Source organism: Loxodonta africana, chromosome 10, assembly GCF_030014295.1.
Source record: "Loxodonta africana isolate mLoxAfr1 chromosome 10, mLoxAfr1.hap2, whole genome shotgun sequence".
Classification (NCBI taxonomy): Eukaryota; Metazoa; Chordata; class Mammalia; order Proboscidea; family Elephantidae; genus Loxodonta; species Loxodonta africana.
In genome coordinates, this window is record NC_087351.1 from 101,452,608 (window position 1) to 101,479,900 (window position 27,293).

At 43.3% G+C, this 27,293-nt stretch overlaps 1 protein-coding gene across 1 annotated transcript in view; it reads right to left on the reverse strand.

Moving 5' to 3' along the window:
- The window catches only part of KCNK10 (potassium two pore domain channel subfamily K member 10), an 87,360-nt gene that overhangs the window by 56,307 nt on the left and 3,760 nt on the right, over window positions 1-27,293 (reverse strand). The window contains exon 2 of the mRNA XM_003408807.4: window positions 9,809-9,926. Within this exon, the coding sequence (XP_003408855.2) occupies window positions 9,809-9,926 (118 nt within the window). The remainder of the gene's footprint in view (window positions 1-9,808; window positions 9,927-27,293) is intronic.

Genomic DNA, 27,293 nt, shown 5'->3' on the forward strand with positions numbered 1-27,293 from the left:
CTGTTGATGTGGGTTCAGCCAGGTGACTCAATCTGAAAATGCCCTAAAGACTAAACTCTAACTGCATTTCACAGCTCTTGGTAAGAACTCAATCATTTGCTGCTCGTTTCCAAGTGATGGTTTGTGGTAGAGCAGCTTCACACGGGAGCGAGAGTCATTCCTCAAGCTTAGAAAACAGCTAGTTGCTGGGATCCCAGCAGCACAATCAACAACGCAAGGCAGGTGAAACCCTCTCATCAGAATCAGTTACTGAGAAAAGAGCAGAGAGCCCTGGACAAAGACCAAGTGGAGTCTGTTCTTCCTTCTGGTGTGGGAAAGTGCTGGAATGTCTCCCCTTTTGCTCTAGATTTACATGTCTATATATCTGAACACAAGGGGGAAAAGAAACAGTTGTCATTGAGCCGATTCTGACTCATGGGGATCCCACGTGTGTCAGAGTGCAACTGTGTTCCATAGGGTTTTCATTGGTTGATTTTTCAGAAGTAGATGTCCAAGCCTTTCTTCCGAGGCACCTGTCGATTAGCAGCTGAGTGCACTAACCATTTGCACCATCCAGGGCTCCAAACTCAAGAAAAGCTTTTTAAAAAAGAAATGTGCTGATATCCTCAGGTAGAAGGAACCATCGATACTGAGTAGTATCACTGCTTTTTGCAGAACTACCCTGTTGTTCCTAAGCTGTCCCTATACACATTCTAAATAATGGACACATTTTGCTTGTCTGAAAAGTACAAAACCTCACACTGTTCATGAGAGCCTTTCAGAAAAGCAATTTGCTGAGACTTTAAAATATCCATGCCCTTTGACACAGCACCCCTTGGAAATCTCTTCAAAGAAAACAGCCAGAGATGAAGGCCATGCTTCATACACAACAACTTTTTTCATCACGGTGCTACACTATTACAAAACTCAAAACAGCTTAAACTTCCAACAACACGTCATTATGGAGTATGTAGTGGGTTCACTGTAATCCATCAAAGATTATGTTCTCCAAAGAACTTTAATAATTTGGGCAAACATACACAATATTATGTCACAAATCATATGAACAGAAGCTGTTTTTAGTTGGTGTCAAGTCCGTTCCAACTCATAGTGACCCCATGTGCGCAGGGTAGAACTGCTCCACAGGGTTTTCAAGGCTGTGACCTTTTGGAAGCAGATCACCAAGCCTATTTTCTAAAGTGCCTCTGGGTGGGTTCAAACTGGTAACCTTTCAGCTTAACCCAAGCAAGGGGGCTAATATGTGTGTATTTCACAACTAATGAAAACACAGCTTTCTCAGTTCTAGCTGCTCCATTGCCTGACTCCTCAAAAGCAGAAAACATCTCAGCAAGAATTGAAAAAATTACTAGGCTCCGAGTACTAGGCTTCATCATGGGTGATGAATGAATTTACCATTAAGTGCCTGGAAAAACAATTATTTCCTCACCACATTATTCTTACTAACATTGTATTAAGGTTTTCTTTAACCGTATGACTTTATAAAGAGCCTCCACACTGCAGTCAAAATGTAGCCAGCTAACTTATATTCAACTTACAATACACTATGTGTCAATGAAGAGAGAGTATGAGAGTGAAAATAGTATTTTCTCCATTAACTAGAACAAACGCCTCATCTCAGTGCTAACACTGTTCCAGGATACCACACGTGACTTGTGGTTTGCGTTTTATTTACGTTAGTTTTATTTATTTTTATTTTTGTTTGTATGCTTATTTTGTTGTAGTTTCCTGTTCCGCATCCAACTTCCTTTTGATTTGGGGGAAAGGTCCCCATCCTGTGCATAATCACGCCCCCCACTACAGAGGGAACAGCCTGCCAGGCAGCCAAAACATGGACACATGAGCCTAGAGGCTTATCCAGTAGGATGCTCTGCCTAAGTCTTTAAATCAAGAGCAAGTGGTCCAAAGATGGTGGAGATAGTGGTTGCAATGGCCAGCAGGGTTAGGCTCTGGCCATGGAGATGAGAGAATACTTACTGGCCCTCCATAATCTCTGACCTATAAGTATATACTAGGTAGGACTTTTCTCAGCTGCAGAGCCCTGGTGGCACAGCGGTTAAGAGCTCAGCTGCTAACCAAAAAGGTCAGCAGTTTGAAACTACCAGCCGCTCCTTGGAAACTCTATGGGGCAGTTCTACTCTATCCTAAACGGTCCCTATGGGTCAGAATCGACTCAGTGGCAACAAGTTTGGTTTTTGTTTTTATTTCTCAGCTGCAAGTGATAGAAAACCCAGTGCAGACTGGCTTAAGCAAAAAACGAAATGCAATGAGCTGGTATAGAAGCAGATTGAACTTTTTTTAATATTTCATGAGTTGCTCAATCCAGAGCTCAAAGTTTATGAGAAGGACCCATTTATCACTCTCTTGTTCTGATTCTGCTTTTTTAGTGTTAGCTGAATTCTCATTTGGGGAAGAAAATGACTGGCAGCGCCCTGGGCCTGTCTCTTTCCAAATTTACATCCAGTAAGAAAGAGTCTTTTTTTTTTTTTAAGAAAGAGTTATTCACTGGGTTTAAGAAAGAGTAGAAATCACCTCCCAAAGCTCAAGGAAAAGCCCAGGAATTGAGGTTCTTATTGGCTTAATTCAGGCCATGTGCCCATCTCTAAGTTAATGGCTGTGGCCAGGGGGATACAAGGCACTGGGTCACTTAGTCTAAACAAGGTGATCCTTCCTCTGGGGCCTGGAGGCCAAGATTGGAAAGGGGGGCCATTGGGTTATGGTCATAAGGACAAGTGTGAATGAGTGAATGGACATGCGGCAGCAGAAGCCAAGGACCCTTACTTCAATGACTAAGAGTCATTTGCACACACTCAACAATTCCAGTACAAACACACTAAAAAAAAGGGCAGAAAATATTACATGTTGAATGTTCCTCATTAGGTAAGTGTGGCCACCATTCCCCTCACACAATGTCATGTGGGCCAATGTACACAGTTGTCCTATAAACCAAGTCACATCCATACCATTAGTGCATATGCCAACATAGCTATAGTTTTTTTCAATGCATCATACAGGCATCACAGTTAGTCATTCCATAAAACAAGAAAATTAGCATTTTCCTTTTCCTATTTTCTTTAATACAACCTATTTTTACACAAATAATGTGCACATTCTACAACTGTTTGTCAACCACGCCCTCCTCTCCCTTCCCCCCGCCCCGACCCCTCGCAAAGTATTTTCGTAAGTGCACTATGCCAATTTTTTTACATGTCTCACTGATCCAATATTGGATCCTAGAGTGTATTTTCCAAAGTGTTGCCCCTTGAAATGGCCCATACTTTCTCAATTTTAATGATTTTATTATAAATCCTCCTAAAATGCACGACAAACTTCCCCATCATAATAAACAGGTCGTTGAACAAAAAGTAGCCTGATATTGGTCTTCCCTGATGCCCTCTGGTGCTGTTGAGGGTCATAACACTTTTTGCCCTTACATCAAATTGTGTCAGATCACCTGGCTTCTTTTGTTGGGTGCTGGAAGACTGTGTGTGCTAATGTGATCTAACCTGATCTGGAGTGCTGAAAAAGACTTCTAGATCTCAGACCAACCAGTGTGATGCGTATCTCTAATACCTGTAATAGCTAATATTAATATTTTGCAGATTCACAAGTGCGTACCTAGTATGTTACATAATTAGGTTACGGGGCTTTCTAAATAGGAATGACAATTTTCTTTCATACCAAATTTTCTTTTTGTACATAAACTTCATGATTTCATGAATGTAGAAATAACACAAGTCCTGAAAACTTGGCCTAAAAACAAAAACCTGGGCTTTTGTTTCATAACAAGCCTTAGAACCTGGAATTGGTGCCAAAAGGAAGTTGAATATAAGAACTGTGCATCCCCCAAGGAATGCATACTCTCCAAAGCCCACTTAAGATAGAGATCATGAAGGATAAGGGCCAGGGAAGAATCTCCCAGAAGGCATAGCTGGACCTTGAAGAGCAATAGACAAGGGAGTTCCTCCCAGACAGTATAAACAGGGTTTAATGAAAGAATCTCCCTAACTGCACGGGCAGAGGAACCTCTCAAAGCCTGTCCATCACTTTTATGGACCTCTGCATGCCATGTACCTCCTATTCTTCCATCTTCTGAATGAAAATTTTTATGGTAGTGCTAGTTCACTATGGTTTGGGGGCAAAAACCCTCAAACTCATTTTCAACTAATCTGGGAAAAGGATATAATCTGTAAGGACCACCGAAAGAAGCTAAGATTGAGCACAAGCCATATGGGAGTAAATAAAGAAGCATACGGAACAATGAGAAGGCCCACCAGTGATAGATCTCAGAAAGCGCCGGCAGAAAATTCAATTACAAAGGTGAGAGCTCACTTTGAACTCCAAAAGAGACATCCTTGTTTGCACTAAATGTGGAATATAGATAGGGTGAAGATGGTTAACAGCAGAAGCCTCCCTGAATTTGGTCTGGTTCAGAAAAACAGAGAGGCAGGACTATATGAAGAATAACACAGATGGGTCATACTTGCAGAAAACATTCAGTCTCTTTGGCCACAGAGATGAAGAGAGTCTCAGGATGTGCAGCCAGGAAGGTTACCCTGGCCTCTCCCTGTTCTCATCTCCCCTGACCTAAAGAAACATTCAGCAGATAGAAAAATTGATCCAGGAACAGCCAATTCATCCAAGGTGAAGAACTGAAGAGGAAGCTGGCCTGATATAAAGATAAAGCTGCCATAAGAAAAATGTGAAAAAAGTAGCAGAATTTACCAATAGGTGAAAAGCACTCACCAGGAAAAATGTTACCTAAACCAGATAAAAAAGAATCTTTACAGAGAAACCACAAAGCAGAAATGCAAGAAATTAGGGAAGAAATGGGAAACAATAAGTGGAAAGTAAATATGAACTAATGAAAACAATGCTTAAAAAAAATGGCAGGAGGGGAGATCCCCAAATGATCACAAAACTGGAAACAAAATCAGAAGGAACACAGGGGAGAATAAGCGCTGTGAAAAAAACATAAAAAGGAATAGAGGATAAAATTAACAAAATGAGAAATAAACGTTAAGAATTGAAAAGGAGTATAGAAAATACAATAGACATAGAAGTCAGATGAAGAAGTTACAACATATGTATAGCTGAAATCCCCAAAGAATGAAACCAAAACCACACAGCAGGGAAAATGTTTAAAGATAACATTCAAGAAAATATTCCTGAAATGAAAGGTACAAAACTTAGTAGTGTTGGTCACCTGATCTTTGACAAGGGCCCGAAGTCCATTGAACAGGGAAAAGACAATCTTTTTAACAAATGGTGCTGGCAAAATTGGATGTTCATCTGCAAAAAAATGAAACAGGACCCATACCTCACACCATACACAAAAACTAATTCAAAATGAATCAAAGGCCTAAATATAAATCCAAAAATTATAAAGATAATAGAAGAAAAAATAGGATCAACGCTAGAGGCCTTAATATACAGCATTAACAAGATACAAACCACAACTAACAACACACAAACTCCAGAAGAAGAGCTAGATAACTGGGATCTTCTAAAAATTAAACACTTAGGCTCATAAAAAGATTTCACCAGAAGAGTAAAAAGAGAACCTACAGAGTGGGAAAAAATTTCTGGCTATTACAGATCTGACAAAGGTCTAACCTCTGAAATACATAGGAGAATCCCATACCTCTACAACAAAAAGACAAACAATCCAATTAAAAAATGGGTAAAAGAAATGAACAGACACTCCACCAAAGAAGACATTCAAGCAGCTAAGGAAATGCTCGAGATCATTAGCCATTAGAGAAATGCAAATCAAAACCACATTTCTTGATATTCCATCTCACTCTGACATTACTGGCACCAATCAAAGAAAAAAAAAAGAAAATAACAAATGTTGGAGAGGCTATGAGGAGACTGGAACTCTTACGCACTGCCGGTACAACCATTTTGGAAAACAATATGGCACTTCCTCAGAAAGCTAGAAATAGAAATACCATATGATCCAGCAATTCCACTCCTAGGGATATGTCCTAGAGAAATAAGAGCTGTCACATGAATAGACATATGCACATCCATGTTCACTGCAGCATTGTTCACAATAGCAAAAAATGGAAACAAACTAGATGCCCATCAACAGATAAATGAATAAATAAACTATGGTACATACAGACAATGGAGTACTGTGCAACGATAAAGAACAACAATGAATCTCCGAAGCATCTCATGACATGGATGACTCTGGAGGGCATTATGCTGAGTGAAATAAGTCAATCACAAAAGGACAAATATTGTATGAGACCACTACTATAAAAATTCATGAAAAGGTTTACACACAAAAGGAAATGATGTCTGATGGTTACAAGGGAGGGGAAGGGTGGGGTTGGAAAAACACTAAATAGACAATAGATAAGTGGTAACTTTGGTGAAGAGTAAGACAGTATACAATACTGGCAAAGCCAGCAAAACTTGTCCAAGACAAGGTTATGGAAGCTCTATAGACACATCCAAACTCCCTGAGGGACCGAATTACTGGGCTGAGGGCTGTAGTCTCAGGGAACATCTAGCTCAATTGGCATAACATAGTTTATAAAGAAAATGTTCTACATTCTACTTTGGTGAGTAGAGTCTGGGGTCTTAAAAGTTGTGAGTGGCCATCTAAGATACTTCAGTGGTTTCACACCATTGGAAGCAAGGGAGAATAGAGAAAACCAAAGACACAAGGGAAAGATTGGTCCAACTACCACAGCCTCCACCAGACTGAGTCCAGCACACTAGATAGCACCCAGCTACCACCACTGACTGCTCTGACAGGGATCACAACAGAGGGTCCCACAACACACAATACAGGGGAGGTCAGCACAACTGGACTACACCAAAAGCAGTTTCCTGAATACATCAAATGCTTCAAAGGCCAGAGTAACAGGTACAGGGGTCTGGGGACCATAGTTTCAGGGGACATCTGGGTCAATTGGCCTAACAAAATATATTAAGACAACGTTCTGCATCCCACTTTAATGAGTGGCGTCTGGGGTCTTAAATGCAAGCAAGTGGTCATCTAAGATCCATAACTGGTCTCAACCCACCTGGAGCAAAGGAGAATGAAGAATACCAAAGACACAAGGTAAATATAAGCCCAAGAGACAGAAAGGGCCACATGAACCAGAGACTACATCAGCCTGAGACCAAAAGAACTAGATGGTGCCTGGCTACCACCAATGACTGCTCTGGTATGGAACACAACAGAGAATGCCTGCTGGAGCAGGAGAACAGTGGGATTCAGACCTCAAACTCTCATAAAAAGACCAGGCTTAATGGTCTGACTGAGACTGGAAGGACACCAGAGGTCATGGCCCCCGGACCCTCTGTTAGCCCAAGACAGGAACCATTCCCAAAGCCAACTCTTCAAACAGGGACTGGACTGGACCATAAGGCAGAAAATGATATTGGTGAGGAGTGAGCTTCTTGGCTCAAGTAGACACATGAGACTATGTGGGCAGCTCCTGTCTGGAGTCAAGAGATGAGAAGGCAGAGGGGGACAGGAGCTGGTTGAATGGACACAGGGAATACAGGGTGGAGAGGAGGAGTGTGCTGTCACATTAAGGGGAGAGCAGATAGGGTTCCATAAAAAAAAATTTTTTTTTTTTTTTTAGCAAGGTGTATATAAGTTTTTGTATGAGAAACTGACTTGATTTGTAAACTTTCACTTAAAGCACTATTAAAAAAAAAAACAAAGAAACAATAGAGGGTACTGGACAGAGCTGGAGATAAATGTAGAACAAAATTCTAACTCACAAAAAAAGACCAGATTTACTGGCCTGACAGAGACTGAAGAAACCCTGAAAGTATGGCCCCAGACACTGCTTTAGCCCAGTAATGAAGTCACTCTTGAGATTCACCCTTCGGCCAAAGATTAGACAAGCCTATTAAAAAAAAAAACAAGACAAAGGGTACACCAGCCCAGAGGCAAGGACTAGAAGGAAGGAGGGGACAGGAAAGCTAGTAACAGGGAACCCAAAGTCGAGAAGGGAGAGTGTTGACATGTCGTGGAGTTGGTAACCACTGCCACAAAACAATATGCGGACTAACTGTTTAACGAGAAGTTGGTTGTTCTGTAAACCTTCATCTACAGTACAATAATAAATAAATGAAACTTAGTAGTGTTATCAGAGATGAAAGCTAAAGAAATAAACCTTTTAGCTCGCCAAGCAAAAAGATCAAGTCACTTATAAAAGGGAAAAAAATCAGGCTGGGGTTTGCTTTCTCCACAGAACACAGTGGAGCAACACCTAAATCAAAAAAATCAAACTCCCCATCAAGTCGATTCCAACTCATGGCAACCCCATGTGTTACAGAGCAGAACTGTTCTATAGGGTTTTCTTGGCTGTAATCTTTACAGAAGCAGGTCTCCAGGCCTTTCTTCCATGGTCCCACCGGGTGGGTTCAAATCCCCAGCCTTTAGGTGAGTAGTTGAGCACAAACTGTGCCACCCAGGGACTCTGGAGCAACACCTAAAAGATGCTTAATAAAGAAAATGTCAATCAAAGATTGCCTTCCAGGTAAATTGTCCTTTAAGTAGAAAGGCTACAATTTTGAACACTCAAGAAGTAAGGGAATTTTCCTCCTACAAACCATTCTTAAGGTAACTACTTGAAGATGTCTTTCAGCCTCAAGAGGTGTTGAGGGAAACCACTGTAAAAGGACTAGAGAATAAACACCAAGCACATTTAACTGTAAAACTAAGATTAAAGCAAATCCTAGTATTAAAGTAAAAGGGCAGAACGTAAATCATATCCCCTGATGTTATAAAATGATAAGACTTAAAAAAAATCAGTAGGGAAAGAGGGGAAGAAGTGGAGATGCTGACTAAGTTCACCGGCTGTATTATATGAAATAGATGAAAGCCAAGAGTTATCATTTAAAACTGGCAAATCATATAATAGGAGGATGAGTCTGCTTAATTATTTAAAAGTAAACAATAAAGAGCTGGCGTCAACTCAAATGGCGTGGTGGAGAAGAAGGAGAGGCAGAAGAGATGGCGTTACTCACAACAAGGAACAAATAGACACTGCTTAAAGAACAGAGCACTACTATTAGATACAATTAGAATTTTATTCTGAAAAAAACCCTAAAACAAAAAGCCAAGCCATCCCAAGTTTCAGAAGGGACACAGAGACACACACACAACAGAAGACAAAACGGAGTGCAGGAGAGAAGCAGTCACAGTTCACTACATGATCAGTTGTGAAAAAACATTTTCTTAGTCAAAATAACGTCGATGTTCTGTTTTGAGTCAATCAAACCATATTGGGAAGATTGGAGTATGGGAAGAGAGCACTTCCGCAGTGAAGCAGGAATTCAAGAAATAATGCCTAACATGGAAAATTCCAGAAGACATGGAGATGAATATCAAAATGATCAGTTAAAAGAGACAAAAGTGGTGGAAAAGGGGGAGGGGGTGGAGACTGCTATTTTTCATTTAAAAAAAGAACCTCTGTAGAACATTTTAATTCTTATACATATAACTTTAATAAAAGGTACAATTTAAATAAAAAGAAAGAAATTTGATCTTAGCTGAGCAGTCTGAGTTCGAGGGACTAATTCATATTTTTCACACTAACATTTTCATTGGGTCCTTTCAAACGAAGGCTTCTCAGCCTTTCATTCTGAAAGAGATTTTTCCTTCAGCCTGGCTTTTCATTGAAAGCCACAATGATGGCATTAATTTAACAGTGTTTTCTAAGCCTCTTTTGAACCTCAAACTGCCATGTATTCCAGGAGGATGAAACGTTGACTAAGCACCCTTTCTCAAGATGGCCTGCAGAGGAAAAGACATTAGCAAACAAATGGATACCTATGGTGGTGATGACTGTTCCAGCAAAGAAAAAGGCACTTCCAAGGTCCCAGTGGCTGCTGTTGTTGGAAGAGTTTCCTATTGGACTGACTCCTGCATTGTCAGCATCAAGGGCATGCTGCAAAGAGAGGGAGAAAGCATAAGGCTTAGTTACCAAAAGAAAAAAAATTTTTTAAGTTTCAAAAAATCGTTTCCCTGCTCAAGAACCTGCCATGATCTATAGAGGTCTGGTTAAGAGGAGGGTACTGTCATAAAATGACCATGCGTCTATTTATTAAAATTAAAAAACTAATTTTGAGTAGGAAAAAAAAACCTAGGTTACATAGCATTATTGTTGTCCTTGTCGTTGTTGTGTGTCGTCAAGTTGATTCTGACCCAGTGACCCTGTAGGACAGAGTAGAACTGCCATCATAGGGTTTCCTAGGCTGTCCTGTATTTTTACTTAAATAATGAACCTGAGTTCTACATTTGTTTGCAGACAAGCCATCCTCCCTCCACCCCATATGCTAATTTTTTAACAGGGTGTGTTATTTGCATAAAAATACAGTAATCCTTACAGAAGCAGACCTTTTCTCCTGAGGAACCATTGGGTAGGCTCAAACCACCGACTTTGTCTTTCGGTTAGCAGCTGAGTGCTTAACCACTGTGCCACCAGGGCTCCATAGGATACACAGTACAGTGCTATTTATGTAAAAATTGCAGGCACAGATGGTCCAAATTTATGCAAAATCCATACATATTGCTGTGCATAAATACATAGAAAGACGTCTAGAAGGATGTTCACCCAAAGTGGTCATTCCTGGGAGGCAGGATTTCAGTTGCTTTTTCGTTCTTCTCTTTCCTGTTTTGTTAGGAGGTTTTGCACTGAGCTTATTTCAGTAGCAAAGGAGTTAAGAGCTTGGGCTCCAGGATCAGACCTTCCTGGCTGTGTCCCTTATTAACTTCAAAACCTTGTGCAAGTTATTTTAACTTCTCTAAGTCCAAGTTTCCTCATTTGCAACCTGACGATAATAGTATCTTCCCTCATAGAGCTGTTGGGAGGATTAAATGAGACATTAACACACTTAGCCCAATGCCCGGCACCAAGGTACGGTTTCACAAATCGTAGCCAATTTCATGATTATTTCACTCCCTCTCCCCCAACACACACATTTTCTCTTTCTAAAAATAAACTACAATGACTACTCACTGATTACTGGATTTGAAGTTCCATATGCTGTGTAGTTATCGTTGTTAGCTGCCGTTGAATCGGGCCCCAACTCATAGTGACCCCATGTATGACAGAATAGAACTGCTCCATAGAGTTTCCTTGGCTGTAATCTTTATGGAAGATCACAGGCCTTTCTTTCACAGAGCCTCTGGATGAGTTTGAACCACCAACCTTTAGGTTCACAGGCGATCACAAACCACTTATGCGACCCAGGCTCCTCCATACACTGTAAAGGCCCAGTAAATTGGCCATATTGATGACCCAACGTCACCTCACATCACTATAAGAGCCTCCATCCTGCCGGTCTCCATGAGAGTTTCCTTCATTCGTCCCACTCATCATCTCCCTTGTAACTGTGCTTTTGCCATCCGCCAAACTGCCCATCTCTCAGGGTCTAATTCAAGCTCCACTCCCCCGTGAGACCCAATCCATGCACTACAGCACCCACAATTGCCCCTTCCCTGGGCTCCCTACTTCTGCACCATTTATAGTTAATTGGCTTTTGATCACAGACTTTCCGGCCAGAGCCTCATCATGTGCAGTGGGCCCTTGGGTGGACCCTTCCTGCACCGGCCCTTGCCATGTTCAAGCTAAGGAAGAAGGTGGGAAGTACTATCAAATCAGCCGTTCAAACACAGGTGAGGACATAATTGGTGGAGGCTTCCGAGAGGAGGTGACAGATGACAGACCTAAGAGCTACTCCTGGAACAACAAATAGAGATGGTGTTCCCTGGGCATGTTGGAACAACCTCTGTAGAGATACCAAAAAATGAAACCCGTTGCCGTGATTCCGACTCATAAAAAAAAAAAAAAAAAAATCATAGCAACTCTATATGACACAGTAGAACTGTCCACTAGGGCTTCCAAAGCTGTAAATCTTTACAGAAGCAGACTGCCACGTCTCTCTCTTTCTCTCTGTCTCTCTGGCTGGTGAATTGGAACTGCCAACCTTTTGGTTAGCAGCTGAGCTGTTAACCACTGTGCCACCAGGGCTCCTAATTGGTAGTGATGACTTATTCATCCAGGGCCTCACTCTGCTCTGCTTTAGAGGGGGGACAGATGGTGAGTCCTTGCCACTGGTCAGACACCCATTTTCTCAGTGCTGTATGCGTGTCAACAGATGAAACCACAATGCCTGAAAAAAACAAAACCCAAATCATTTGCCATCAAGTTGATTCTGACTCACAACAACTCACGTGTTTCAGAGTAGACCTGTGCTCCCTAAGTTTTTCAAGGCTGTGTTCTTTCAGAAGGAGACCACCAGTCCTTTCTTCCAAGGCACTTCCAGGTGGACTCAAACCACCAACCTTTCGGTTAGTAGCTTAGCAGGGCCTCCACAAGACCTTAACCAGTGTTTCTAGCCTCATCACCTAGGCGGCTCTGATGCGCCCACCTCAGGGACAGCTTTAGGCCTCAGTCACTCAGGTTGCCTCAAATCCCACCATCAACACCTAATATCGACAGCATCTACAAAGCTGCAAGGACAGCTCTGGTTCAGTCCGGTCTCACAGTGCTGAGAACTGCAGATAAACATCATACGCGGAGCTAGCGCAGTCTCTACAGGTACAGATTTGCAGGACACACAAACCAGGATGATTATTGGTTTTATCCAAAAAAACCCAAAGTAAGATTTTTTTGAATTATTCAATTTATAAATATTTAATGTATACATATGTAAGCCTCAGGAAAGTGCTTATTAGTTGAAAAGTAAAAGAGACTAACATTTGTCCAGTGTCTCCACTTAGCCAGACGCTCTAGAAAAGCTATATTGCATTTCCTCATCTATAAAGTGGGGATAGTATCACCTTTCCACAGTTTGCAAGAAAGGTGATACTATCCCCACTTTATAGATGAGGAAACAGGCTCAGGAAGATCAAGTAATTCACCCAAGTTCACACAGCCAGGAAACGGAGAAGCCAGGATTCAAACCCTATCAGTCTGGCCCCAAGCCGGGGCTCTTTCTTTTACATAAGGGACACAGAACACATCCCTCCACCAAAACTCCAGATGGAGATCAGGGAAATGGACTGCCTTTGTTCAAGAACTGAAGCAGAAGGCACCCTGTGGTTGTCATTATCTGCCGTCAAGTCAATTTTCTACTCATAGCTACCCCATATGACACAGTAGAACTGCCCCATAGGATTTTCTTGACAATAATCCTTACGATAGCAGATGGACAGGACTTTCTCCCAAGGCACCGCTGGGTGGGTTCAAACCACCAACCTTTGGTTAGCAGTCAAATACTTAACCACTGCGCCACTAGGGCTCCTTAGAAGGGAACTTTGGAGGAGTCATTTCTAGTCAGCCTACTCCCTTGAACGTGCAAACAGAGGCACCTAATTTCATTTGGCTGTTGGAGCTGGAGAGAGCTCAAATGCTCTGCCTACAAATACACAAAGTGGGGGGGAGGGCTTGTTTATATATCCTGAGAAGGAGGAAGAAATCCCAGAAAAAAACGAGAAAGAAAAGACAAAAGAGAAAGCAGTGTCAATCAACATCGTGGCAGGTTCAAGGTCAGCAGCAAGAATTCCTGGGAATTTTTAAGAGCAGCTCCATCTAGTATCCCCTTTTAACTTGCTTCGTATCCGTGACGTAAACCCCTCTCTCTCCTCCCAGTAAAATGGGCTACACACGCAAATGCCTTGCGGGGAGTGGTTTTGTAGAAATTAAGATTCAGGATTCTGACGGGCACAATGCGGCCACTGCTGAGCTGAACTAATTCACTGAGAAGAGTTAGAACCAGGAGTAAGGAGAAAAATAAGCCCTCCAATAAGTCACCAAACTCTTGGGAGATCTTTGGACTCTTCCCAATTTCAGGAATGAGGTCTGAACCTATCTAGACCACCTGGGTCACAAAGACTCCAGCTAACAACCAGACTTAAAATTAATCAGCAAACTTGGATTATGTACATACAAGGAAAACCCAGTATTAATTGACTGCTAGCACTTGAGTTAATAGCATCCGTTTCAATCAATAACAATATTTCTAATTGAGTTCATGGTTCTAAATCCTGTTAATTTTCTAGAGTATTTTCTAGTGATCTTAATTGTTTGAACTTGAATAAATCACATTAGGATTAAATTCATTTGTTTTCAAGTTTTTTTATCTGTGTGCAGGATGTAAAAGTGAAGATAATCCAGTCCATTAGTGCCTGGGCACAGAGATAATGAAGTGTTAAAACAGAGACACATAAGCTTAGCTTCAAAGACCTGCGCATAATACGAATAGGGTAGAGATTCAACCAATACCAACATCACTTTGGGCCACAACCTTGAACTCAATAAGCATCATTTATTCACTTACCAGTTCAACCCTCATCAAGTTCACAGAGGTCTTATGAGGATGAAAAAAAAAAAATTATACCATATGTGATGTGAGAGAGTCAAGCTTCTGGGAAAGGGTACTGTAGATAAGAAGCATTACTTTACACTTTAATTTCACCCTTTCCTGAATTGCCTTTTTAGCTTCTAAGTTGGAATTTTCAGTTCCCACCCAGATACCCAGTAGAAGACTCAACGAGTAAAGGTTTAAGTGAGTAATCAAACGAATGAACAAACTAAAGTAATAAATTTAGCCACATTATCTTCCCAGAGGTGTGAGAAGGTAATTTGTTTCTTTGTAAAATCAGACAAGCACAAGACAGTAGCCCAACCAAAAACAACAAAAAAAAAAGATCTAATTATCAATTTATTTAAAAAAAAAAAAAAAAGAGCTCTGACTCCCAGAAGAAAATCTTCAAAGAATCTATTTCTCTGTCTCTAGATCTTTCTCTTTCTCCTCCCTCTCTCCTTCTCTTTCCCTTTCTCCCCCTCTCTGTTCTGTCTCTTTCTCCTCCCTCCCTCTCCCACTCCTCCCTCCCTCTCTCTCTCTCTCTCTCTCTGTCTCTCCTTCTTTCTCCCCTCTCCCCCACCCCTTTCCTCCCTCCCTTCCTCCCTCTCTCTCACTGTCCCCCTAAGTGCACAGAGGGAGAGACATCTGAGGATGATGTGAAGGAAAAGAGGAGGCTGGGAGATAAGCCTTCCCCTTAGAGGGTCCCCTCAGCCCCTCTTGAGCTGTCATCCCATAAGGTATTGCTGGGCTGCGGTCGATCACTGCTCCAGACAGTGTGAGACTCCATCATGAGCGTTAGCGCCTCACTGGGATGAGTGATGACCCTCGGGGGACCACTAACTGCCTGTGGCTTTTCTCTTATGATCTGTGTGCTCGCTGAGATCATCCGTCTGTTTCCTTACATGACACCAGAAGAAGACAAACGAAGGTGGAGCAACAAGCACTCAGCCTGCCTCAGATTGGCTGAAAAACAACAGATCCTTGCCGATGTATGGAAACAAATAGCTAGGGTGACCAAATGATTTACTGTCCAAACCAGGACACCTGCTGAGGGAAAGGGAGACAGGTGTAAACCAGGACATACGGTCACTTTGTTGTTTGTTGTCATTAGCTGCCGTCCAGGTGGTCCCTGACTTATGATGACTCCATGCACAAAGAAAGGAAATGCTGCCCTATCCTGCACCATCCCCACGGTCGCCCTATCCTGCACCATCCCCATGGTCCATTGCATACGGGACCATTATGCTTCATGAGGTTTTCACTGGCCGGTTTTCAGAAGTAGAACGCCAGGCCTTTCTTTCTAGTCTGTCATAGTCTAGAAGCTCCACTGAAACTTGCTCAGCATCATAGCAACATGCAAGTCTCCACTGACAAATGGGTGGTGGCTGTGCATGAGGTGTGTTGGCCGGAAATTGAACCCAGGTCTCCTGCATGGAAGGCGAGAATTCTACCACTGAACCACCAACATCCCCATCTGGTCACTCTACCAATAGCTTATACTACTGGGACGAAGGAAAGGACTCCATCTGAGTATGTATGTGACAGGGGCCTTGTGTCCACAACATTCTCAGTCCCCAGAGAGCATAGTCAGCAAAGGGATTTAGGAATTAAATATTTCGTCAGGGGCTGAAGGCTGGGGAGGGATTGGACACGGGAAGTGGCTTCATAAATGTATGAAAAGGGAGCATGCCCAGCCATTCATAGACAGAAGAAAAGCCACAAACCCTGTGAGAGGTGGAGAGGCAACTGGCAGGCCACGTTCATCACCCCTAAAAAGTGCCTCTAATGATCTAAAACCCCTTTACCAGGCTAGCAGCATCTTTCCACCTCCTGCATATTCACAGCGCTGCAGCAGAAAGGCGTTAGGTGAGAGATGGAAGCATGATGATAGTTTGTTGGTCATCGTTGCTATTTACTTCTCCTGCTTCAAAACTATTTTCTAAATAAATATTTCACAGCAGCAGCAGTGAATATGCTGGGGCAGGGGAGGGACTATTTGACATCCAAGTGCAAAGTCACATCATAACAGTTCAGATAACAGTGGGGGGAGGAAGTCACAGAGGAGTGCTAAAGCCACACCCAGCGGGGTCCACCTGTGGTTGACTCAAGGAAGTCTGTTTCAGGTCAGACAGGTAGGTAGAGAGTCCAGCACCTCATATGTTACTCTTACAACTTAGAAAGTTTTCAGATTAAGGAGCAAATGCTCGGAGTGGGCCTCAGTTTCCTCACTACAAATCCTGTTCTCAGGATTTTCGAAGGTACCTATGGCTTCTAGGGAGCCCCCGGGTGGTGCAAATGGTTAAGCGTTTGGCAGTTGACCGAAAGGCTGAAGCTTTGAGTCCACCCAGAGGCACCTAGGAAGAAAGGCCTGGCGATCTACTTCCAAAAGATCAGCCATTGAAAATCCTATAGAGCACAGTTCTACTCTGACACACATGGGGTCACCGTGAGTCAGAATCAACTGACAATTAAAAAAAAAAAAAAAAAAAATGACTTCCAGCACAGTGCTTTGTCATTTCTCACAATACTAACACTAATAATGACGGGAATTCTTTCTGATCACTGACCAGTGCCTAGATTAATTTAGTTAACCCTCAAGACTACCCTGTGAGGTGGGCATGGCTACTGTCCCCGGGAGGACACGTGAGGCTTAGAATGGGGAAGTCCCTTGTCCACGGTCACACATCCAGTGCAGGGCAAAGCCAGCAAGCAGATGCCGTTAGAATTGTTAACAGGAAGAGCACCATTCTCAGCGCTGGAAAGTCTGCTCCTCCATCCCCTGAGTTCTCCCCATCTCAGATGATGCAAGTGCTTGTTCCCCGACCTAAAATGTCTGTGAGAGGATGGGGGGAAGAGAAAGGGGATTCACGTGCACGCACCTTCACTGCCCCCAAGCAGACAGCCAGTGTGGCAGCCAGGCCTGTGCTGAGCTGACTGATCAGAGGCTTGCCACAACCAAGTGAGCATCCTAACTGCCACACCGCCTCCGAGTCTCTCACAAACAGATGCTTGCAAAGACCGTAAAAAGGCGAAGAGAAAGGCACCTTCAGGGGACAGTGAGCGGTATTGTGGTGTGTTTATTTTCCTGCTGCTCTAAGCATCCAGCTATGTGCAAATATTAGCTTTCCCTCAGGTCCCTAGGGGAGCCAGGCAGCAGGCTTTCGTCGGACCTTTACAGCCTGGTTATAAATCTGCAGCAAAGGCCACCTGCAGAATGGACAGGACAAGTGGAGAAAAAGAGAGAAAAACCCATGACGAGCTGGTCTCCAAGCTGGCCCTCACATCTTGTCTTAGAAAAGCTCCACTGCCCATCTGTCAGTTTGTCCTACTACGGTGGCTTGCATGTTGCTGTGATGCTGGAAGCTATGCCATTTGTACTTCAAATACCAGCAGGATCAGCCATGGTGAGCAGGTTTCAGCGGTGCTTCCGGACTAAGATGGACTAGGAAGAAAGACCTGGAGATCTACTTCCAAAAAATCAGCCAATAAAAAAATCCTATGGATCACAACAGAACACTGTCCTACTTGCTTGCTTTGGACATGTCATCAGGAGGGAGCAATCCCTGGAGGAAGACACCATGTTTGGTGAAGTAGAGGGTCAGCTGGGGTTGGGGAGACTCTCAGTGAATGGATGGGCACAGTGGCCACCAAAATGGATTCAAACACGCTGGTGATCATGAGGGTGACACAGGACCAGGCAATGTTTGTTCTGTCGTACATAAGGTCTCCCTGAGTCAGAGTCGACTCAACAGCAGCACTCTATCTAGACAAGCTAGCATGCCCTCCTACCCATTGCCACTGAGTCAATTTCAAGTCTTAGCGAAACTGGAGAACAGAGTAGAACTGCCCCTCAGGGTTTCCAAGGCTGTAAATCTTTACAGAAGCAGACTGCCACATCTTTCTTCTGCAGAGCGGCTGGCGGGTTTGAACCACCAACCTTTTGATTAGCAGCTGAGCTCTTAACCACCGTGCCACCAGGGCTCCTTGCTACCACTAGTTAATCCTTTGGGGGGAGAAATGTTGTAGAACTCAATTCATTGGCCCCTTGGGTATACACTAAGGACTAATCTATCTAAATATTATTATGTGGGGCCAAGCCAGATTCACAGGAAGCTCTTCTACCTTCCAAAGGGTGCCATACAACGCGGAATTAATTTTCTATCTTTGACTGTATGGCAGGGTGAACTAGCAGAAATGTTCAACCCCCAGGAAAGCATCCAGTCGACTGAGAAGGCGGGCATACGTGCTCTGATAAGATCAATAAACTTTCAGTCTTACTAACTGCCACCCTTTTATCTCAGTTTGGACTCAACCTCTACAGAATGAGTAACAAATTTGCCAAGTGATGTTGACATACCACCCTGGTCCTGAGGAAAATGCTTGATGTATGCCCCACTATCTCTGCATTTGAGATTATTCCTCACGAAGATGAGCCTATCTAATTTCTGTTAAAAAAAAAAAAAAAGTACTGGGCTACAAAAAGCAACTACAAGAATTCTGGATCACTGCCGTGTGAGCTAAGGAAAGATGACCGTTCTTTTGTTGCCACTGCTTTGAAGAGAACCTGAACTTTAATAGACAATTAATGAAAAAAAAAGAGAGATGAGTCTGCTGTCTTGTTTTCATTGTAGCTTTTTACTGAGGGCTCCTTATTGCTCGTGAGTGCTCAATATTAATCCAAAATTGATATTTCACTTTCCTGTGCCCCCTCAGAGAATGCGTCAGCACCTAATACCACCATCTCTCTATTGAGCACAGTTTGAAGGCGGCAGACATGGAAGTGGAGATAGTCCCAGAGACTTTGAAGAAAGTGCTAAAATGCTCATAAAAATAATCATAGTATCCAGCATTGGCAATGTGCCAGGCACTGCCTTCTTACCTTATTCAGTCCTGACAAAAGCCCTGTCATAATAGATACTACTATTTTTAACCCACTTTATAGAGGAGACAACAGAAAACAGAAGTAACCTGCCTCTGGTTACATTAAGTATCAAAGATAAAAAAAAAACCCAAAACCCTTTGCCATTGAGTCGCTTCCGACTTATAGTGACCCTACAGAACAGAGTAGCACTGACCCATAGGGTTTCCAAAGAGCGCGTGGTAGATTCGAACTGCCAACCTTTTGGTTAGCAGCCATAGCTCTTAACCACTACGCCACCAGGGTTTCCAAGTGGCAAAGCTGGGACTGGTTAAAACCACCCTTTTAACTCCCGCATTCTCCTGTCTCCCACAAACAGTTCTCTTTCCAACTTGCCCCTTTTCTCCCCCCTTGAAAAGGGGCAATACAGAGCAGTAAGAATTTGTACTTCTGGTACTTCTCGCTTTAAAAAGAACAAAAAGTTAAACTCTCACTACCTCAGTAAAATGAACTATAGCAGCAAGATTTCTATTTTTTCTGCCCATTTCCACTGAGAAGGAGGAGAAAATATATGTTCTCAATACACACTGATCTGCTACTCTTAACTAGACATGAATGATAGTTTATGTATTTTGGTTTTAAACAGAACATATTGACCCAGCCTCCACACAAGACTCAAAGCCACAACCCCTCAAGAGGACAACGAATGAGTAATCATTGCTCTCTGCAGTCTTCTCATGAGTAAGTGAAGGTCCTCTTGAGGGAGGGTTCCACAGACTGAGTCAGAGACTCCTGCTCCATGAATGGGCTCCTGAGCTTCCTTGTCTTCCAGAAACAACCACACCGGACTCTAACTATGCAGGCCAAGTTAGTCTCCCTTGACTTGGAAGTAGAGCTCTTGTTGTGAGGTGCTATCTAGTCAGCTCCGACTCATAGCTACCTCGTGTATAACAGAACTTAACATTACCCAGTCCTGCACCATCTTTATGATTGTTGGCTTGAATCCATTCTTGTGGCTAATGAATGTGTCAATCCATTTCACAGAGGGGTTTCCCTTCCTTTTGATGACCGTCTACTTTACCAAACATGACATGCTTTTCTAGTGATTGGTCTTTCTTAATGACAGATAAGCCAGTCGAAGTCTCACCATCCATGCTTCTAAGGAACGTTATGGTTGTATTTCTCCTAAAACTCATTTGTTCGTTCTTCTGGCAGTCCACGGTATGTTCAGTGTTCTTTGCCGACACCACAGTTGGAAGACATCAATTCTTCTGTCTGCCTTTTTCATTGTCCAACTTTCTCTTGTACATGAGATGATTGAAAAAGACGTGACTTGGTGGTTAAAAGGCACGGACCCTAGAGGCAGACTGGGTTTGGATGACAGTTCTACATCTCACTAGCTGCATAAGATTGGGCAACATATCTAACTTCTCTATTCCTCAGTCGTCTACCCCTACCTCAAAGGATCACTTGAAGATTAAACGAGTTAATATACAAAAAGGCATTTAGAGCAGTACCTGTCCATAGTGAACACTCTGTATTAGCTATTGCTATAATTAACACTGGGCTGTAAACTACTTCAAGGCAGGATGGAGGCATCCTGCTTTTTTTTTTTTTAATTACTCTAGCCTAACAGAGCACCTGCTTTATGACAGGCATTCAGTAAATATAAGTTATCTCAATGAACACATTTGATTATAAATAATGAGAATAATATTACAAGCCACATACCATCAAAATCCCATTATTCCACACTGTGTCCAACAACACTCTAAACAAGAGCAAACACACGTACATTTGTGTATAAGTGTGGACGCAGTAGCATTCATTTCTGGGTTTTTGTTTTATTTTTATAGGTTTTATTGTTTTGTTTTTGTTTTGGAACACTGAATTCTCACTTGCAAATTCATTTTCCAGAGGCATGCCAATTTCCATTAGCTCTTTAATTTCTGGTTTAAAAGCTTTAGATCTTCACCACACAATGACGGAATCAACAATCCCAGGAATAAAACCAATAATAATAATGAAGCTGAGGCCTGTAGAGACAGGCTGCGGCTGCAGGCCCAATCTTGCACACAGTGCATCTTTTGCGTGGCCGCTTCACTGGTGAGAGGGCAGCACCTATGACTTCATTCAGGGCAACAGCCAGGAGGAGTCACTTCAACTCCTCAGAGTTGATGCCTTGGGCACAAAGAAGCCAAACCTGCAATCACCGAGGTCACTTGCTGCCTGGGCCGCAGCCTAAACTTCCTGGACAAAAGGCTGCTTGGAAGAGGCGGTTGGCCCGGGCAGGAAGGGAGAGGGCAGGTCTGGATCTTGTTCTGCACTTGAAGTCACAGCACGGATTCCCACAGGCTGGTGAATAACTGGCTTCTTAGCTGCCGTGTTTTTCTAGGGACTGCTTTCCTTAAGAGCCTCAAGTTCCTAAATATGTAAAGCTTGTTGGGCTACCAACCCCAAGGCAATCTGCTCGGGATTTGAGAAGGGTATGATTGACAACCAGAATGAAAAGAAAATGACTTATATTCCATAGAAACAAAAGAATTTTCTGCTTCGCTTCCACGAAGGTTCTAAATGAGGGGATCTTGCTCTCCAAACCAGATATGAGGCACCATTCATTCCTCAAACTTTATACATCTTCTCTTGGCCAGCCATTGCACCAGGCATGAGGGGATACATTGATAAAAGACACAGACTCACCCTCAAAGAGCTCACTGTCTTGGGAAAGAGATGGATGAGTCAAGTGACAATCACCCAATACAATATAATAAGTGTGGCAGCAAATGAGCTCTCAGTGGCATGGGGCACAAGAAGGGAGGGCACCACCTAATACAAAGAGACTGCGAAGGTTCCCCCCAGATTTCAGTCTTGACACCACTGACAATAATCAGTTAGGAAATTCAGAGCAAAACACTAGCGGAGTGCCATGGCTGGCACTTTATAAATGTTTAGTTGTTGAATGAATGAATAAATGACTTAGAACAAACTCACAACTACCACTGCTATCTTTTGGGTTTATATGAGGGACCAAAATGGCAGAGTACTGATTGATACATCATGTCACCCTGCTGTTTAAAACATCACCATGGCTTCCCAGTGCTCTTGGAATGAAAACCAAAACCAGGCCCTGTAGAGTTGGCCCCTGCCTCTGTCTCCAGCCTAACCACCTTCTGACTTTCCTTTGATAAATGACCTCCAGCCACATTTGCTCCCCTTCCCTCAGTTTCTCAGCCATGCTGCTGCTTCCTCCCACCACAAGGCCTCGGCACTCACTCCCTCTGCCTAGGATCTCTGCCCTGCGAAGTCAGTTCTCCTGCTCATGGGTCCCGTGTCTCTATTTCCTTCTCCTTTGACGCCACCATCGTGGGTTTTTTTACACTTATTTATGTGATTATATACATAAGATCAGCCTCCCCCACTACCCAGAAGTAGGATGATCACAAAATCTATCTTTCAAACCAGGACACTTTTGAGAGAGAAAGGGGCAAGTCAGCTCAGGTATAAGCTCCAAGAAGGCAGGGACTACATCTGTGTTTTATTCATCATTATGTCCCCAGATCCCTGCCGTACGTCTGTCACACAGTAGGCAATCAGTAAGTTTGTTGAATGAATGCGTGAGTGAATGGATGATTTGGGGCTTGGCCAGAAAAAAGAGCCTTGGGAAATATCCATGGGGCATGCAAATTAAGCAACATCTGTTTCTGGAGAGAATGGTTTGGCAACTCATGACCTCTGTTGTTGTTGCTGGGTACCATAAATTCAACTCCCATTCATAACGATTCCATGTGACAGAGTAGAACTGCCCCATAAGGTTTTCTTGGCTGTAGTCTTTAAGGAAACAGATCGTCAAGTCTTTCTACCATGGAGCCACTGGGTGGGTTCGAATCACAACCTTTCAGTTAGCAGCTGAGCGCTAGCCCTTCCCTCATCTGCAGAATAGCAGCTTTGGCCACCATGACAACATCAAAGGAGTACAGGCCAAAGCCATGCCCAGGACCACACAGTGGTACCAGGCCTCTCATGCAGTTGCGCATATCTTAAATTACATCTTCCTCAACCAAAGCAAATGAACAGAGCCAATGAGATGAGTTAGAATGCCAGAGGCCAACAGCCCAGAGTTCTGGCCTTGGTGTGGATGCTCCCCGGGAACTTGTATGTTGGAAAGGTTACAAATCCAGGGGGAGAAGGAAGATGGAACTCTGTGCCAGAAGACAAGCACCAACTCTCCTGAAGAAGCTTTCCCATAATCAGTAAGGCATTTCATTTGAGTGGATTTGCCCTTCATCAGGAAGATTTGGTCTCGATGCAATGACACACTCTAGCCCCATTATATCAAGCCAGGGCAGAGCCATGATTAAACATGGGCTCTGGAATCGAAGAGATCCAGATTCCAGTATTACTTCTGTCACTAGCTGGCTGCAAGAATTTAACCAAGTTACCTGTTGTTGTTAGCTGTCATCAAGTCAGCCCCCAACTCAAGGCAACCCTATGCACAACAGAATGGAAACACTGCCCAGTCCTGTACCATTCTCATGATTGGATGCAGATTGGACTGCTGTGATCCACAGGGTTTTCACTGGCTGATTTTCAGTAGTAGATACCCAGGCCTTTCTTCCTGGTCTGTCTTAGTCTGGAAGCTCTGCTGAAACCTGTTCGGCATCATAGCACAACACACAGGGCTCCACTGAATGATGGGTGGTAGCTGCACGTAAGGTTCATTGGCCAGAATTGAACCAGAGTCTCTCAAACGGGGGGGAGGGGAAAGGTAGAATTCTACCACTGAACTGCCACTGTGCTCACCAAGTTGCTTACCAAAAACCCAAACCCACTGCCGTTGACTCAATTCTGACTCAGAAGGGCCCTATAGGACAGAGCAGACCTGGTGGATTCGAATTACCAACCTTTTGGTTAGCAGCCAAGCACGTTGACCACTGCACCACCAGGGTTCCTTACCATGTGACTTAAAACCAAATCCTTTGCCATCAAGTCGATTCCTATTCATAGTAACTCCATAGGACAGAGTAGAACTTCCCCATAGGGTTTCCAAAGAGCAGCTTGTAGATCTGAACTGCCAAATTTTGGTTAGCAGCCTTAGCTCTTAGCCTTAGCTCTTAACCACTGCACCACCAGGGCTCACCAGGTTACTTAGCCCCTACAATAGAGCAGTAACAGTGGCTACCCCTTGGGACAATGGGGAGAGTCAAATAGAGGCTCACTAATGCGCATAAGCACTTAGTACCGAGCCTGCATACAGGCTAACTAGCATACAGGCAGTGCTTAATAAATGGTGTCAAATAGTGTGAGGCCTGATGACTGAGCAAATGGTGTCAAACAGTGTGAGGCCTGATGACTGAGCAAAGTGCTAAGACTCCGATAATTTATTAATGAAGCATAATAATCCCTAAGAGGTCATAAAATAAAGATCAGTGGAAAAGCTCCCGTTTACCACCATAAAAAGTCACTAAACCAGTCAGGGAGGAGGAGACATAACAGGGTGAGAAGGAATCCCCTAGGACTCATACCCATATTGCCATTGAGTCAATTGCTACTCATAGTGACCCTGTAGGACAGAGTAGAATGGCCCCATAGGGTTTCCAAGGCTGTGATCTTTACGGGAGCAGATGCCCCATCTTTCTCCTGAGGCGCGGTTGGTAGATTTGAACCGCGCTGACTTTTCGGTTAGCAGCTGAGAGTAAACAGCCAACAGGGCTCCCCAAAGGCTCACACTTCCAAGAAACTCCAGAAACAACCCACGCCAGGCAGATGAAAGCTCCGGGGCTTTCTTCAGACAAAGAGACTACCATGATGTGAAGGTGCCCACGTCAGGTCAAGTGGATTCTAGAAAGTTAAGAAACTTTCCCAAGTCAAGGACTAAATTATGCCACGGAGAAAATCAGCCTTCTAGGCAGTGAGGCAACTTGCTCACTTGGGGGGAATAGACTAAGCTGACCTCAGAAACACCCTCTAGTGAGAGACAGGTCCTCTTTGCCCGTGTTGTATCACGGAGCTTGGAATAGAAGATCCCACATCTGCCCTGGTGGACACCTTGCCCAACACTAAGCCCTCTCCCGTTAAACCCCTCTCTTCAGTGTGGCTATTACCAGAAGAAACAGCAGCCATGTGACCACACGAGCTCCACAGAAGACAGCAAGGTCTTAAAATGTCTAAGAATTCACAACCTGAAAACAACTGCCATCAATCATCATCTGTGCAGGCTGAAGCACCTTTCGCTCCCTGTCAGTCAGGAAAACATCCTCAGGGTGCTACTCTTTGAGGATTACAGAAGATAAGTGTTTTATTGCTTTTTCCAAGACTCATCAGTACTGAAGCTTCTGAGACAATTGCCCTGGGAACAGAGACATAAGCAATTGTGGTTTGTGAAGCATAAAGGACAAAGAAGTTCTTGGGACAGACTAGCTGTCAAACCAAGTTTATAGGAACTGCAACTTGACCATGTATCTCACTTATTTGATTCCACTGCCAAGGAAATGCAAGTACCCCAGGTATGCTTATCACGGTCTGTTCTATTCCATTCCATGCACTTCACTTTGGAGAGGAAAGATCAAACGGGGGTGGGAAATAACATTTCCTGAACACCAACTACTGTATATGTTAGGCACTCTGCTAGGCACTTTACAAGGTTTTTTTTGTTCACTCTTCCCAATAATCCAAAAGAAAGGGATTGTCTGGCCCCTTTAATATGGAAAGAAGCCTTACATTCAGTGTAGTTAAGGGACCAAGTCTGCCACACTCCTTCCTATCCTTGATACCCCCATCTTTTTTGAAGACACAGTACTCCATACCTGGAGTGCTACAGTACCACATCAGATAGCCCAAATCATTTCTTCTTCTCCTTCTAGTCTTTTCCTTGGAGTAAAAGCTTTAAGAAAAGCCCCCTGGCACTGAGCTTCTGTTAAGGGTAACAGAAAAACTTGGGAACAGATAAGGGCGATGCTTGAACAACATAATGAACATAATGTCATTGAACTGTATGTGTGAAAATTGCTGAAGTGTCAGGTGTCCTGTTACATATATATTTACCACAATAAAAATAATAATAAAGTCATGAAAATTTAATTTCTTTTTAATTTAAAAAAGGCCATTGACACAAGTGAGCAATATAGCAAATGGCTAAGAGTATGGGCTCTGGAGTGTGACTTCCCAAGACTTAAATCCCTCAATTATAGACTGTGTGGCCTTGGGCAAGTTACTTAACTCCTTAAAATTTATTTGCTCATCCATAAAATGGGATGATGATGATAATGATAGAACCTACCTCCTAGGTTTATTACAAGGGTTAAATGAACTAAAGGATAGAAGCATTTAGAACAGAGCCTAGAGGAAAGGAAACGGCCAATAAATGGTAGCTATTTTTTATTATTACAACGGCTCTGCAGGAAGTCGCCTTATTAGTCATTGCAGACTCGCTGGCAGTCTCAGGGGTAAGATTCCAGAGACAGATGGATTTTATATTTCCTTATGGGCTGAATTTCTCAGGTTAAGTGGCTTGCTCTAAGGCATCAAACGAGTCCTACTGGAATTGGATTTAGTGTTGTCTCCTGGCTCCTTTTTCCAGATGAGTCCATATTAAAGGGGCCTGACTCTTTTCCTAGAAAAATTCATGTGTCTCCTTAGGGATTCATTAGCAATCAGGCATTGGGGACATAGACCCTTTCACCGAGTGCAAGGTGTGGAAGCCCCTTGGAGCAATCAATTTGGCCTTTGGTCCTGGTTCCTGAGAAGTGGACCACACCAAAGATCAATGAATGGGGGCTGACCAGCCCAAGAGGGCTCACCTGGGGACTTGATAACGACTAGGCCTCAGGAGTCATGGTCATGGCCATGTGGTGAGGCCAATAAAAGCTACGGAAGACTCAGTGGAAGAGCTCAGAGGCTCAGTGGAGCTTCCAGGCTGGAGAGAGCAAACATTCTGTCATGGAGAGTAAGGGTGTCCAATGGGGGTATAGAAGCTCTGCGCCTAGGTCTGTCTCAAATCTTGCCTGTGTTTGTATCCTTTTTTCTTCTAGATTAAACCTAGTCCTTTTCCTGCAGTTTGTGAGTCATTTCAATGAATTGCTGAACCCAT